A 13,907-nucleotide genomic window follows, 5' to 3' on the forward strand; every position below is an offset into this window, starting at 1 on the left:
ATATTTTTTGTAATTATTTTTTGCTTAATAATAATAGTAATTTAATTTAATTATTAAAAACATTCGTTTTAGACTTAACAAATAAAAAAAAAACATTTGTAAAAATGTGTTGTAAAAATGTTTTTACATTTTTAAAAATGGCCATTTTCTGTCCCTTACAAGCACGCAATTACCAGCACTGGACTCAGTTCGGTGGTAACTGCTGACCTCTTTCAGTCTTGCATTGCGTTTCCCAGGCTAAACTGATTCCTGGTCAGTGCTTTTCAGCCACGGTTAACGGTCTGTGAGTTATTAAAGCCCTCCTCCTCTGCGGTCCAATCGCTAACTGACTTTTTATAAACGACTGAAGAATTGGCCAATCAGAGAGCGATATGTAGAGTATGGGCGGGAACTCCTTACATCAGGGAAGTAAACTATTCAACTTGGCGGAAAGAACTGTGTTTATAAAAGCCTCTTGAAGGATTTAGTTGCGCTACAGTGCCCTGGTTGGGTTACCTAGGCTAATATTACCATGCAAATGGTAAAGTAAGTGTGAACTGAACTCAAATGTTATCAGAGGCTGAGGCACAGCCTTTCAAAGAGGAGGGAGAAGTATTACGACATCATACTGAGCTTCCCGAACTGAAGTCAAGCTAGGTAACCCACACCTAGAACCGCAGAGGACGCCGAAGGTGAACAACAGAGTTCAAGAAAAGGTCAACCAGTCTTCCGTTTTATTGAGGTATTTTTCGAGACAGTTCTGAATAACTTTTAGTAAGGCTTGACGGACTTTAGCGATGTCTCTGGCCGACCAGAGCCAGCAGTCGTATCCTACGAGTGTCCAGGTAACGGTGCACCAGGCTCGGAACCTGCGTACCAAGGGAAAGAATGGCACCAACGACTCCTACGCCATCATCCAGGTGGCCAAAGACAAGTTTTCTACCTCCGTGGCTGAGAAGTCTGTCGATCCGGTGTGGAAAGAAGAGGCTTCGTTCGACCTGCCGCTCTTCCACCCGGGAAACGCTGAGCGCTGTATGCTATATATCATAGTAATGCACCGTGCCCAAGTGGGGCTGGACAAGTTCTTGGGCCAAGCTGTGATAAACCTGCTGCAGCTTTATGACAACAAGGCTCGCAAAAAGACAGAGTAAGTGTCTTTTCAGTTTTGGGAGGGGTTTGGGGTCTCACAGATTCCCCCATTAGTTCTGACTAAGTATGTTTAAGTCTTCTTTTACGTATAATGAGTCTGGGTTTTAGTGCAGCAGCAGCCTTAGAGCACTGCACAATGAAAAATGACTATCCAAATAACTTTCGTTTCACAGCTTCATATAGAAGAGAAGAGAATAGGGCCCTTTATTGTCATTGTACATGTACAATGAAATTCTAGGTGCTCCACACAAACCGTGCCGGAATAAACTATAAATAGTCGACAGTAGGAATAAATGGGAAACAGGAGAAATGTATATACAAAACAAGAGAGAAGTATACAAAAATAAGAGAAAGGCACACAGTGGAGAGCAAACTAGTTGCAAATGTAATGTAGTCTAGCCCATAAGGCTAGGTTAAATGCATTGTTTCTAGGAAGAGGTAAGTAAGCTGATATCGAGTTTGTTTCCACACCGTTCTCTAGCTGGTATCTACATTCTGCTAAAAAAAACGTTTCCCACTGAAGGGAACAGACTTTGAAGAAGCAGTAATCTTAATAAATGTTACAGCCAAAGTGCCACCAGTTTTACTGTGACTGGCTTATCATGTGTCACAGTGTAATTCCAGGGCTGTATATTAACTTTCAGAATCACTGGGTAGTTGGATTAGATTTTTACCTCTCAGCTGCAGATTTGAACTTTGCTTCAGCTATTCTGAGGAGGTATTAGCATACCTATTGGGCTTTATAAGTGCCTGTCTGATGATCTAGTTTACCAGCATTTGCTTTGCCCAAAGTAAGTCTAACAATTTACCTACCATTTACCACCAGATTACCTTTTTATTCAATTAAAAGGAATTCCAGAAGAATTTATGTCAATGTTTGTTATAAAGCGGCAGCACGGCTTATAGTCACTGAGAATTACATTATGTGAAATACTCTGGAGCATCTTTTGACTTTGTATGTGTCCACTGTGAAACACAGCAGTGAATAATGTCATAGTCATTGAGTTTATTGGTTTACTGACTTTGCAATTGCAGGGCTTATCTAGACAAGTTGAGTTTCTAGACACCCACTTGAATACTTCAGTGTTCTGATGTCATATATTTCTTTTGGTTTGCTGTTATTGATAAACATGAACGTTGGTGGAGCCCCTGTCCTCTTCCTCTTCCTTTTTTCTTTTGTGTTTGGGTTTTAAAACCATCCACTGACTTGCTTGGAAAATGGTCTGAGATCATTCTTTCCTTTGCTTGTCTGTCGTCATTGGTCCAACCCTGCATGCTTGTGGGTTCACTTTTACTTCACAAATTATTTTAAGACAATGACAATCACTAATGCTTGATGGTGGAGGCATGCCTTAAAATCACTTAGCTTTTGTTAATCCTGAGCATTCCTCAAGACTAGCTTAAAATATGTCTGTTCACACCCAGATGCATTACATGAATGGCGCTGACATGGGTGTAACGTGGGTGTAACATGAATCCAAACAGAGCTTTGCTTTAGAATTGTCAAATTGGGTTGGACACCCTCTTATGTAAAAGAAATGTTAAAAATAAAGGTGGTTTATTTTAGGCTACACTGGTAAAACTTTCCCAGTAATTTTGAAGTGACCTTTGGTAATGAATGAGTGAGGTAGCGCTTGCTACTTCTTAGTAATCACTCACCCTGGGGGCAGCCTAGATTATGGTGCTGGAATGACCTCATGCTCTTGGTTATTGTACCACCATATTTGAAATGTTATCTTTTGCTTACTCAGGTTCTTTTTCCATGTTCATGCCAAAGTTCATTCCCTGCTATTTCCATTTCATAACTGAGCTCCTTCGTTCTCCTGCCTTGTCCTGCTCCTCCTGTTCTGTAAGATGCAGTATGCGTGCAGGGGTATTGGATGTTGCTGGTTTTCCCTTGAAGTATGTGGTGTTAGATTACTGCGCTGCTCCCCTGTTGTGCTGATACAGGGTGTGACACCGAAGGCTTTGTTTTCCAGTTGAAAGGGAACCTGACACTTTTCCTCTAATACAAAACAGTTTAGCGAGATGAAATTAGGTTTTAAGGCCAGACATCAGATAGATACATAGATAGATAGATATCAGTTTAACAATTTACTTGGACTTACTCATCTTTGCAGCTCCATTGGAGTGCATTTTTTTCTATGAATGCAAGTTTTACTATCTTAATATACCAGATTGTTTTAAATGTTTTTGTTTTTTTCAAAGATTCCTCTAAACTTAATTTTTCACAAGTAGGATATTGAGCTATACTGCATTATGAATGATCTACAAGTAATAGTTATTTTTGCACCGTATTGTCCTAAACCCAGTGTTTATTGTCTCAAAGGACAAAGCAGGAAATTCCAGCCATTTGAAAGCTTAAACTTGCAGGTGGTTGAAAGTTTTGCTGAAACACTCACTGAAATGATTCATTTAATTTATTGTCCAGTTTCCAGGTAATCCGTTTCGCCTTTAGATGTTATTTATGTAGGTTTTAAATTTTAAAAACGTCAAACAGTCCTTTAATTTGTCTCTGCAGAGGCAGTAAGGACAATATCTTAGATAGATATACTTCAACATGGAGAGCATGACAGGGCGAACACTCAAGATAAACAAATCACAAACTCAAACAGAAAAATCATTGTATTTACAAATGCCTCCTCTCAGCTTGGGGTCCTGGATACATTAGAGTAATCTACAACAACGGTCCCCAACCCCCTGTGAAATGTATGGTTTTCAGGGTTTTTATCGGTTTTCAGTGTTATTTTGTTATCGTTTTTATCGTTAACTCTGTTTTCCTGGGTCTTTTCACGTGTGTTATGAATAAATCTTCTTTTTTTCGGTACCGGTACTAGTTTTATTTTGTTGTATTTATCCGCGACACCTTAAAGGCCGGTCCGTGAAAATATTGTCGGGCATAAACCGGTCCGTGGCGTAAAAAAGGTTGGGGACCGCTGATCTACAACATATTTGTGGTGGTACCGCTTTTGTTTTTGTCTTCTACCTTCCCGGTGCCTGAAACATTAAAAAGTGGTATCGACTGTTCTGTGTTTTGTTGCCTGGAGCTGAAGTCTCTCGTCTCTTATAAAGACTCAGTGGGCAGTGAGGAGGTGGTGGACGCTGTGCCCAGCTGAAGTGGGTACTCTGTTTTTAGAGTTCTTGATAACTGTGCTTGTTGGTGTGATTGCAATCAAAACTGTTGCAAACAAAAAGAAACAAATAATAAGAGTCTTCTAACCTTTTCAGGAGCTCCCATCTACCACTGCTATGCAGAACCACAGCACACTTATTGGGCTAATATGAGTTGTTTAGAACATACATAAATGAACAAAGTGCTAAAATTAACATTTTAATCTAAAAAGAAAATAAAAATATAAGTAAAAGCAATAAAACCTTGATAAAAACATAGTAAAACAGACACTAAAAAGTATGCTTGAGAAGAAATTGAGATAAATGGTCTGGAGCTAGTCGCTGTAGTGCTCTGTATGCAGTCATGAGAATTTGAAAACAAATTCTTCAATCAACTGGGAGCCAGTGTAAAGAGTACAATATAGTGGTAATGTGAGCTTGCTTGCTGGGACATGTAAGGAGTCCTGCTGCGGTGTTTGTACATTATTTAGAGGCAATTTTTGTGGTACAGCTTGTCGCATTCGCTAAGTCCAGCATGAAAGTTGAGTGAAAATAGAGTGGTCTCATTTTTTAAAAGCATTTTACACGTTTCATTTTGCTTTACTGTGAAATGTAACAAAATGATTGTTTCACTAGTTATGACTTTACAGGACAGCTTTAATTTTCCATTTGTATATTTATTCATATTTAAACTAGAGAATATTGTCTATTTTTTTGAAGTCTCTGTTCCAAGTTACAAATCCTGATCCATTTGTAATTTGTAAAGAAAAACCAAGTGGAACATTTCAGGCTTTTATCTTTAATGGTTTTTGCGATATTCAAGCAGAAGGCTCACAGTGATTTGAGATGAAATAACCCAGTGACTTTTCTACTTCTGTTTTAGTACCAGTAAGGATATTAATGAAAAAAAAATCATTTATTATATACATACCCATCACTTGTTACTAACTATACAGGGAAGAAGAAGAGAGTACGCCCACAAAATATCAGATGTGCTGATCTGAACTGTATGACTAATATGCATACTTCAGTATTTGTTTATTATTTGCATGTCGTGTGATCGTGGCAGTATTGAACAATTTTATCAGCCGTTATCAGTTTTCCTCGTATCGTGCAGGCCTAATGTTCAACCATTTGCAGAGGCAGTTCCCAGAGTAGGACTCATGTGTTCAGACATATGAGTCACAGTATTTTGCAAACAAAGCGTACAGGAGAATTTCCCATCCATGTGAAATATGACGCCCAGTAACATCAGACTTACCTAATGCTGACATCAGACTAAACTTTCCTAAAGATAATTTTTAACATGGCTGTATGTGGAACAGTAACAGCCAATTGTAGCCTATCTGTATGAGATTGTTTTTATACTTCTTTGTTTTTTATTGGCTGAATCATCCGTACTGGCTGGTGTTGGTTCACAGGATAAGGATGTTTGTTAATCATTACACATGAAAGGGAAGCTATTGACAGTTAACAGAGGGAACCTGTCCAGCAAGACCAGTGAGCTCATGCGTCAGGGAGGAGGCTTTATATGCATGTGCAAACAATACAAAAGTTGGAACAGCCTGACAGCTTGTTAGTACTCGTGTTAATTCATATTGTTTTCGTAGTCCTCTTGGTGCACGCCCTGTTGTTATTGAAGACAAGAGGACAAAGCTGTTTCTTGACTGACTTGTGAAAATGTTATCTTCGTGCCCTTGTGCCTCGACTCGGCTAGCGATTGTTTGCTTTGGCATTCTTGGTTTAGAGTGGGAGATGAAGAATGTTTGAATTAGAGTCAGCTTAAATTTAATTATAACACACTTCACACACAGAGGGAGGTGCTGTGAGGAATGCTGTTTCACTCCCATGCTTGTTTCCTAGCTGTTTTTCCCTACAGCAGACTATCTGCATATCTGCTGCATGACAAATAAATGTGCTGGCTGTGAACTTCCTTTAAATTGCAGTTTGGTGTCAGATTAGGACTACACAACGTTTTGGGCGGAAATAGATAGCTTCAGAGACCTCAGTTTAAGTCATGCAAGGACAGACGGAACTTTAATAAGATTCACAACATGTTGCACAAATGAAATCAAACTGTGACCTTTACCTCATGTGAAACGGTCAGAGGAATGTACTGTGAAACAAAAAGGTTAAAAAGGGGAAAGGCTTGACAAAATGGGCGTGACTGCTGAACTATTAGTACATCTAATAATAGCATGGTTTTGAGAAAAACCTTTAGAGCCCTTATAATGTCTTTGTTTTAAATTATACAAATGGAGAGCAACAGTATGCAGTGGCACTAACTGCGTGTTTTGGCTTGCTTTTAAACGGGCCTCTCCAGAACACTCTTACCTTTCCCTTACAGAAAATAAAAGCTGATCCTGTGCAACAGAGAGGACATGATGGGGGAGCCTGAACAAAGCTGCCGTTGGCATGGTACTCCTAACAGGAACTACAACAAGCTGTACAGTATAGACACCTGTCAGTCTCAGGTTAACAATCGGCAGACAAATGCCAGCAGGGCTGATGTATTAGACGTCACAAGTTTTAGGAACCTGCTCATTTTGGTTCAGGTTCTTTTTTTGCAGTCAGATATTTATTCTTCAATGTCTTTCATACATAAAACGTAATTTAAGCCCTGCATTCAAATTATTGTATAAAAGAGTAATGTCATGACCAAAAGCAGGTTTTTGAAAAGCAATGCACACTCCAAAATTACACTGAAAAACTGCAGGACATTTGATAAGCCGAAATCAAAAAACATTTTCAGATTTAGCTCACATTATAATCACAATAACAATTGTCAAACTGTTGAAACCATTAACATTTTTCATGTCTAATGCATTATCTGGGAATTTTGACGTGATGGATTAATGAGGCCTGTAACAACTAGAGTGTTTTCTATATGTTTAAAAATCTATTTGTATATAATAATTTTCAGTATAATTTCCATCACATTTTTTTTATTGTGAGAAAAAGATTGATAGTAATTACATAAAACAAATATAGTTAACTCCGTTTGCACTGTGTAGCAGTGTTTAAGAATAAGAGTGGTGACTGTGGAGGCAGCATTAAAAAATCTAAAGTAGAAATCCTGAGAATAAAGTTGCAATAGTAAATCAACCTGTGTTACAGAGTTTGGGGGATTTAAGATTTATTGTTTACATGTCTCAATTTTTAAAAAAAATTTAAGGTTCAGGTTTTTGTGTTTGTGTGAAGCTGTGCATACTATATAAAGATAAATCATATAAATAGTTCTGAAACAAAAGTCAAATCCTGTTATCTTCCGATAATTCAGTTTTAACACATGATTCATTATTTCTGACATTTGCAGATGGTTTAAGCTGGTGGACAAAACGGGAAAAGAGGACAAGGCACGAGGAGAGGTGCTGCTAGATATCCAGTTTATGAGAAACAATATGTCAGCCAGCATGTTTGACCTTTCCATGCAGGACAAACCACGCTCTCGCATTTCCAAGATAAAGGACAAAGTGCGTGGGAAGAAAAAGGATGGTTTCTCTGACTCGGCCTCAGCGATTGTGCCCTCTGTCAGCCAGGTCCTCACAGACAGTGAGGGCGAGGCTGACGCGCAGTCACTTAACCAATCTCCAGATGAGAAAAAGAAATCTAAGCTCAAAAAGCTCTTTGCCCCCAAATCAAACTTGCAGCGTAACATCTCACAATCCATGTCCACACTGGGGACGCTGCCTGAGAAGAATTCATCTCTGAGTGGCAGCCGCTCATCTGGTCTCAATGTCAACTCTCCTGATGGTAATTTAACCTCTGTTCTCTGTTTATTGTTTGCTGTTGCCAGCGCAAGTTGCGTAAGTTGTTTTGCATGTCAACAATGACATCATGCCTCACTGTCTCTCTCCCCGTAGTTAAGAAGAAATTCAAATTGGGACACAAACGAACCGGCAGCTCTGACAGCAAGGTGTCTTTGGGTCCTTTCTCCCTGCTGGGCCGCTCCAAGCAGAGCAACAGTGACCTGAACAACCTGTGCATTAACGGCAGCCATGTGTACACAGAGGAGACAGAACCCAAGAGTGGATCTACACTCAGTCTGAACAGCTCTGGTCGAGGCTCTGTGGAAGATGTCCGCAAACACACTTCTGATCTCTCTGCAGATGCTTTCAGGAGTGTATCTGTCCCATCAACAGACAGAGCTTCACAAGAACAACAGCACCATCAAGAGGAGGAGGAAAGAAGGCAAGCAGAAGAAAGGCGCATAGCAGAAGCAAAGAGGATTGAGGAAGAGGAGAAACACAGGGCACAGCTCAAGAGGCTGCAGGAGGAAGAGGAGCGTAGACTGCAAGAGGAACAGGAGAGGAAGAGACGCTTCCTAGAGGATGAGGCCAGGAGGAAGAAACAGATGGAGGAGGATGAGAGGCGAAAGCAAGAAGAGCAACGCAAGATGATGGAAGCAGCAGAAAATCAGCGGCTTGAGGAGGAGCGTCGTCGAGCAGAGGAGCAGAAACGTCAGGAGGAGGCGTCCATGAGTGACAGACTGTCGTCCTTGTTCGGGATGATCAAGAAGAAGGAGGAGAAAAAGGAGGAGGTACAGCTGCCCACCCCAGCCCGTACTTTGGATGCGCAAGATCCCAATCAGCCTGTCTCCCGTCATTCCACCAACCCATTTGAGGACATTACCCTCAGCTCAGATGTTTCTCTAAGCAGCAATGTCAGCCCAACCGATCATCAGAAATCCAGCAGCAAGGCACAAACCCCCTCTGCCCTGGTCTTCCTTAACCGCACCGCAAAAGTGTCTGCAGTCAAACCCAGGTAGGCCTTTTTCTCACTACATTGCACAAAGCACACTTAACCATACAGTCTGCACTAAATATGTCATGATGTCTGGTGCTTCTGATTGGTCAGTTTTGCTGTATATTATGCCTTTCAACACTGAACCCTGGAATTTACACAACCTTCTTATCTGATCTTGCTTTTGTCATGAGTTACTCTTAACTCCATCCTCCGATGGCTGACGAACCTGTGAAACCGGTTTGGTTTGTACCGATGACAATGAAGGTGGGGTTTAAATCTGTAAAGATGTTGTGGAACAAGTTGTAGGCTGAACAAAGTTCATAAGGAGCGACTGAGCCATAGTGCTGCTTTCTGCGTGAATGTCGTGGCTGGTTCGATTTTCTTTTCTTTTATATTGTGTTTAAGATCTTTTTTTAATATCATTGTTTGTGTTCTGGATCGGACTGGAATTCTTAGATCTGGATCATAATGGTAGGTGAATGACCTTTTTATTGCTGCTGTTGTTGCAGTAATCTTTGATTTCCAAAATGTTTTAGAGATTTAGGCCATGAAAGATGGCCCTTAAATTATGTTGCAGTGTTAGGCCTGCATGGAGTGATCTAAGTAGGATGATGTCATTGTTGTGTACAGTCATTAGGCTAAAAGAGCGACCGTAAAATGTGTAAATATCAGCAGCTTCCTCTCATTGAATAGTGGACCATTTTATGGGAAAATATTTTGTTATACTAGCGGCAGTACAAAGGTGCAACAGTCGATAAATCAAAGTGAAGAGTTTATTGATTAGTGTTAAACAACAGCTACATTATATGAGCCAGTACATGGGGAATGTAGTTACCTGCTTGTTGAGATGTTATCTGCTTGTTATTGGTGACGGTTTATACACTGGTGAAAGTGAGGGTGCCAGTAATGACCTGTAGGCCTTTGTTTTCACTCCTTGGCAGATTGGCTCAATCTTTGGAGCCTGAACCTGCTGACTTCCAAACCCCCAGTCAGCTGTCTCCTTCCCCAGCCAACTCTGAGTCCATCCTGTCCAGAGTCCCATCTGGGTCCCCTGATACTTTCTCCAGCCTCCACTCATCTTTAGCTCCAAGAAATAGCAATCAAAGCCCACCTAGTTCTCCCCGTGGCAACACAGAGAATTTGTCATCTGGATCTGAGGGGTCTTCACCCACCATGGCAGATCAGAACAGAAGGGCCCTCCTACCACCCACTTACAGGAGCCAAACCAGAGGAAATCTTACTCCTGTCAGAGAGATTCAAAACCCGGCTTATGAAGAGCCAGAAGAACCGCAACCAGGCAAAAACTCTGTACCACTTCCAGATTATGAAACCCTCTTCCCTCAGAGGAGACACGGGGTGAAAGGGCAGCCTCGATGGGATAATATAATTGCTGAGGTCAATCAGAAACACAAGAGTGCACCTGCACTCTTGGGTCCTGAGATGAGTGTGGATGGTCCATTGGAGCATACACCAAGTCCTAGGTCTTCTGTTTCACTGGAGACTCCTAACATGAGGCTTTCCCAAGCTAAACCTCAGGAGACCAAACCTGTGTCAACAAAAAAAGCACCAGCCCCGACTCCTCCTAAACCAGTGACATCTCCACTTCCACGATCAGCAGCAGATTCCAGTCAGAAACAAAGCCCGAGTGTTTCTCAACAGTCTTCAGTGACACGTAGTCAACCTGCATCCCCAGCATCAGTAATATCGGACCCTTCAAGCAGAGTTACGTCAGGAGATGGCGCAAGAAAGGTGCTGCAACCTTCACCCACACCTTCACCCAGAACACCAAGCCAAATGGACTTGAATACACCACCTTCAAGTGATCAAAGCAAAGAACAAGCCACCATGAACAAAGAAGCACCCACAGCTAAACCCAGACAAAGGGTCAGTGTCAACGAGCTAACAAAGGAACAACAATCTGCTGTGAACGGTAACATCCCAAAAGTATCTAATTCAAGTATGAGCAGCACGGACAAAAAGTTAAAAGACGGCTTTGCAGAGGAGGACCCATTCCCCAGTACTCAGCTTCTTTCCAGAGACCCATGGACGCTGCAGAAGGAAAACGGTGATTCACTTTTTACTGGTGATGCTAGTAGGAAGGAGGCGACACCTCGAGATTGGGGAATGACAGCAAGTGACTTTGATAAAGTTTTTGGTCAAGAAAAAACACCAGATCCTTTCACCAGTTTTAATGGCAGTGATCTGAAGAAACAGAGTGAATACAGGAAAACGGATGATGAGTCAAAACTAGACAGTCCTGCTTTCCAAAGAAAGAATTCACAAAAAGGAAAGAAGAGCCTTCGATCCACAACTCCCACACAGCAGATAATACCCACTGCCACTCAAGGTTTCAGAGATATCCCACTACTGCTTCCCAATGATGGGAAAACACAGAGCAGTTTCAGTGAAGGAGAGGATCTTTTTGGAGACCGATCTTTTTTTCAAGCTTCAGAGCCCCTTCAAGTAGTTATGGAGGAACCAGAAATCTTGTCTGGGGGGAAGGAAACTTTGCGAGCGATGGTGTCACCATCTGAGGTTCAGCCTGTCAGTACTCAGAATAGCAATGGAAGCGGGCTAGCGATAAATTCACGCAGGTGAGATTGACCAGGCTATTTTCAGAGTTAGCCTTTGATGAGGGTTGAGCTTGATTCAGTTATGGTGGATCACACGTGGTGCTGTTATACTGGGAGGCGAATAAGTCGCTGGGATTTATCTTGTGGTGTGGCTGTTTTCCAGGCTGTGATTTCTTGGAAACTTTCCTCACACTTGATTTCAATCTGAATGTTGAATATTGCACTTCAAATGCACTTTGAATACGATAGAAATGATTATGGAAGATGATAAAACATCATTTAATTGTTTTTCTCCTACACAAAATATTTCTTAATCATTTTCTGTGGGGTTTCTGTACCTCTTCTTCTATTTACTTAGTAAACTATCAGGCCTTACAGTAACGTAATGCCTTTATTTACAGGCCTCATCCCGTGAAGCCTATGAGCACATCAGAGAGCCAGAGCATCCACGCTATGAAAGAGATAAAGGTCCGGGACAGCACACCAGCGACGATAAAGGTACTGTCATACTGGTATAATGTACTGGCACGTAAACACTGTTAACCTGACCGGCTTTTGCTGCAGGAACAATTCGTGCCTGGATAACCTAAAATCTATTTTCCACTGTGCAACATGGTCTGCACTGTGCTCTTATTTACAAGGAGTGGCATGGGAAAAAAATGCCAGGTGGTGCTATGAGACGATTGGATTTTACACATCTAAGATCGTCTGGCAGTCTGCTCTCAAAGTATTTTCAGAAACTTTCTCAAACGTTCTTCTTGTCTCTCTTTTCTTTAACTTGGCAGATGGTGATGATATTAATTATTTTGTCAGAAAAGTAATGGAACTTTTATATTCCAATTTCTTTGATTTGTTTTTCTTTGTGTGCTTAAATTAATTCCTCAATATGTCCTAATTTAAAAAGCATTCACCGAATTATCTTCTTTTCATTCAGATGATGGACTCTGTGGAAACTGGACCGTACACTCAGCTGACTCAGGAGGAGCTGATCACAATGGTGGTGAAGCAGCAGGCTGACCTTACCAAGAAGGACGCCAAGATCGTTGAGCTTGAGGAATACATAGACAACCTGTTGGTCCGTGTCATTGAGGAGAAGCCGAGTATCCTGTATGCCCTCAATGCTGCCAAGCCAGTGTAAAGGAATGTAAACAGGACTTAATTCTGCTTCCTGTTTGTGTTTGTACTGTATTATAAGACAGTGTCTTAGAGCATATGCACTTTTTTAACTTTCAAACAAATAGATGCTGGAATGTAAAAAGCAAGCAGAAAATCTTTATATTGTCCCGACACTAAGGTACTGCAACTTATTGCAAAATATACTAATCATTATAAATTATTAAATAAAAGTTGAATCCAGTTTTCATTAAGTAGTTTTTTTTAAGTCTACACTGGGCAGTCTCTAAGTTTTGCTGTGTAGTGAATAATCACTGAAATCATTCATGTATGTTGTCTTCCTCCACTAAAGTCTTTATTTTTATTTTCTTTGCCTCATCTTTATGAAAGCATGTATTCTTTTAACCACTTAACAGCAGTCATTATATTGTACTCACCACATATGAATGTCACCTGGATATCCAGTCCTTAAAGACACTGTGCCTATTGTTGCTTCAGAGAGGTCTTACATAGAAAACCAGCATCGACTAAAATAGAGCAGCTGCTATGTTCTCAGCAGATTTTGAATCGTATACAGAGTTAAGCAATTTTGTCTCCATTGTGCTCATAGTTCAAATATTATGCAAGTTATACTACAGTTTCCTGTTCTCCTTAAATTAATTAGAAACTTTGAGCACTGTGATGTGTTTTGTCTTTTGTGAAGTAATTTAAAAATCAAGACCAGAGTAAAAGACTCGTTTTAGTAAGTCGCCTTGTCTCTATGTTTGATCTTCACTAATGATGCCTTTACAAACGAAAACTGTTTGATGATAGCATGGCCGTAATGATAGCAATATTAATCAGTATGTCTGTCCAGACTTGTGCCTTCCAGACCTTCTTTTCATGTATGATCTGTTGTTTTTCTGGAGTGAGAGCTCACTGCATGTACAGCCTGATCTATCCAGTGTTTGTAATATTACAGCTGATGTAAATGTCTGAAACCGCTGTGTTTATTTTCAAATAAAGACACTAATTATGCCTCTGGACTGTGCATGTGGTCGTTTACCACCATTGTGTGTTTGCAAGTAATATACAACACAACTAAATGAAATATTTACATAATAATTATTTAGCTTTCGGCGAATGTTCTAATTGCACTAACAATTCCAGATGTTCGGTGTCTTCCAACTTCTGGCAGGTTTATTTTATGCTTCTTATCTCCATACCCACGAGGATGAAAAAGCAATGTAGCCATGG

The 13,907-nt window shown here is 40.7% G+C and overlaps 1 protein-coding gene across 1 annotated transcript; it reads left to right on the forward strand.

Annotated features, from left to right (window-relative positions):
• The first annotated feature begins 364 nt into the window (after positions 1-364).
• rab11fip1a (RAB11 family interacting protein 1 (class I) a) lies at positions 365-12,838 on the forward strand. Its single transcript, XM_084945562.1, has 6 exons — positions 365-1,126; positions 7,556-7,992; positions 8,103-9,003; positions 9,927-11,579; positions 11,960-12,056; positions 12,493-12,838. The coding sequence occupies exons 1-6, from the start codon at positions 777-779 to the stop codon at positions 12,694-12,696; spliced, it is 3,642 nt and encodes a 1,213-aa protein (XP_084801688.1). The 5' UTR covers positions 365-776; the 3' UTR covers positions 12,697-12,838.
• The last annotated feature ends 1,069 nt before the right edge of the window (positions 12,839-13,907 follow it).

The sequence above is a fragment of the Perissodus microlepis genome, chromosome 12 (assembly GCF_051167445.1).
Source record: "Perissodus microlepis isolate ML-2025 ecotype Zambia chromosome 12, ASM5116744v1, whole genome shotgun sequence".
NCBI classification, from domain to species: domain Eukaryota; kingdom Metazoa; phylum Chordata; class Actinopteri; order Cichliformes; family Cichlidae; genus Perissodus; species Perissodus microlepis.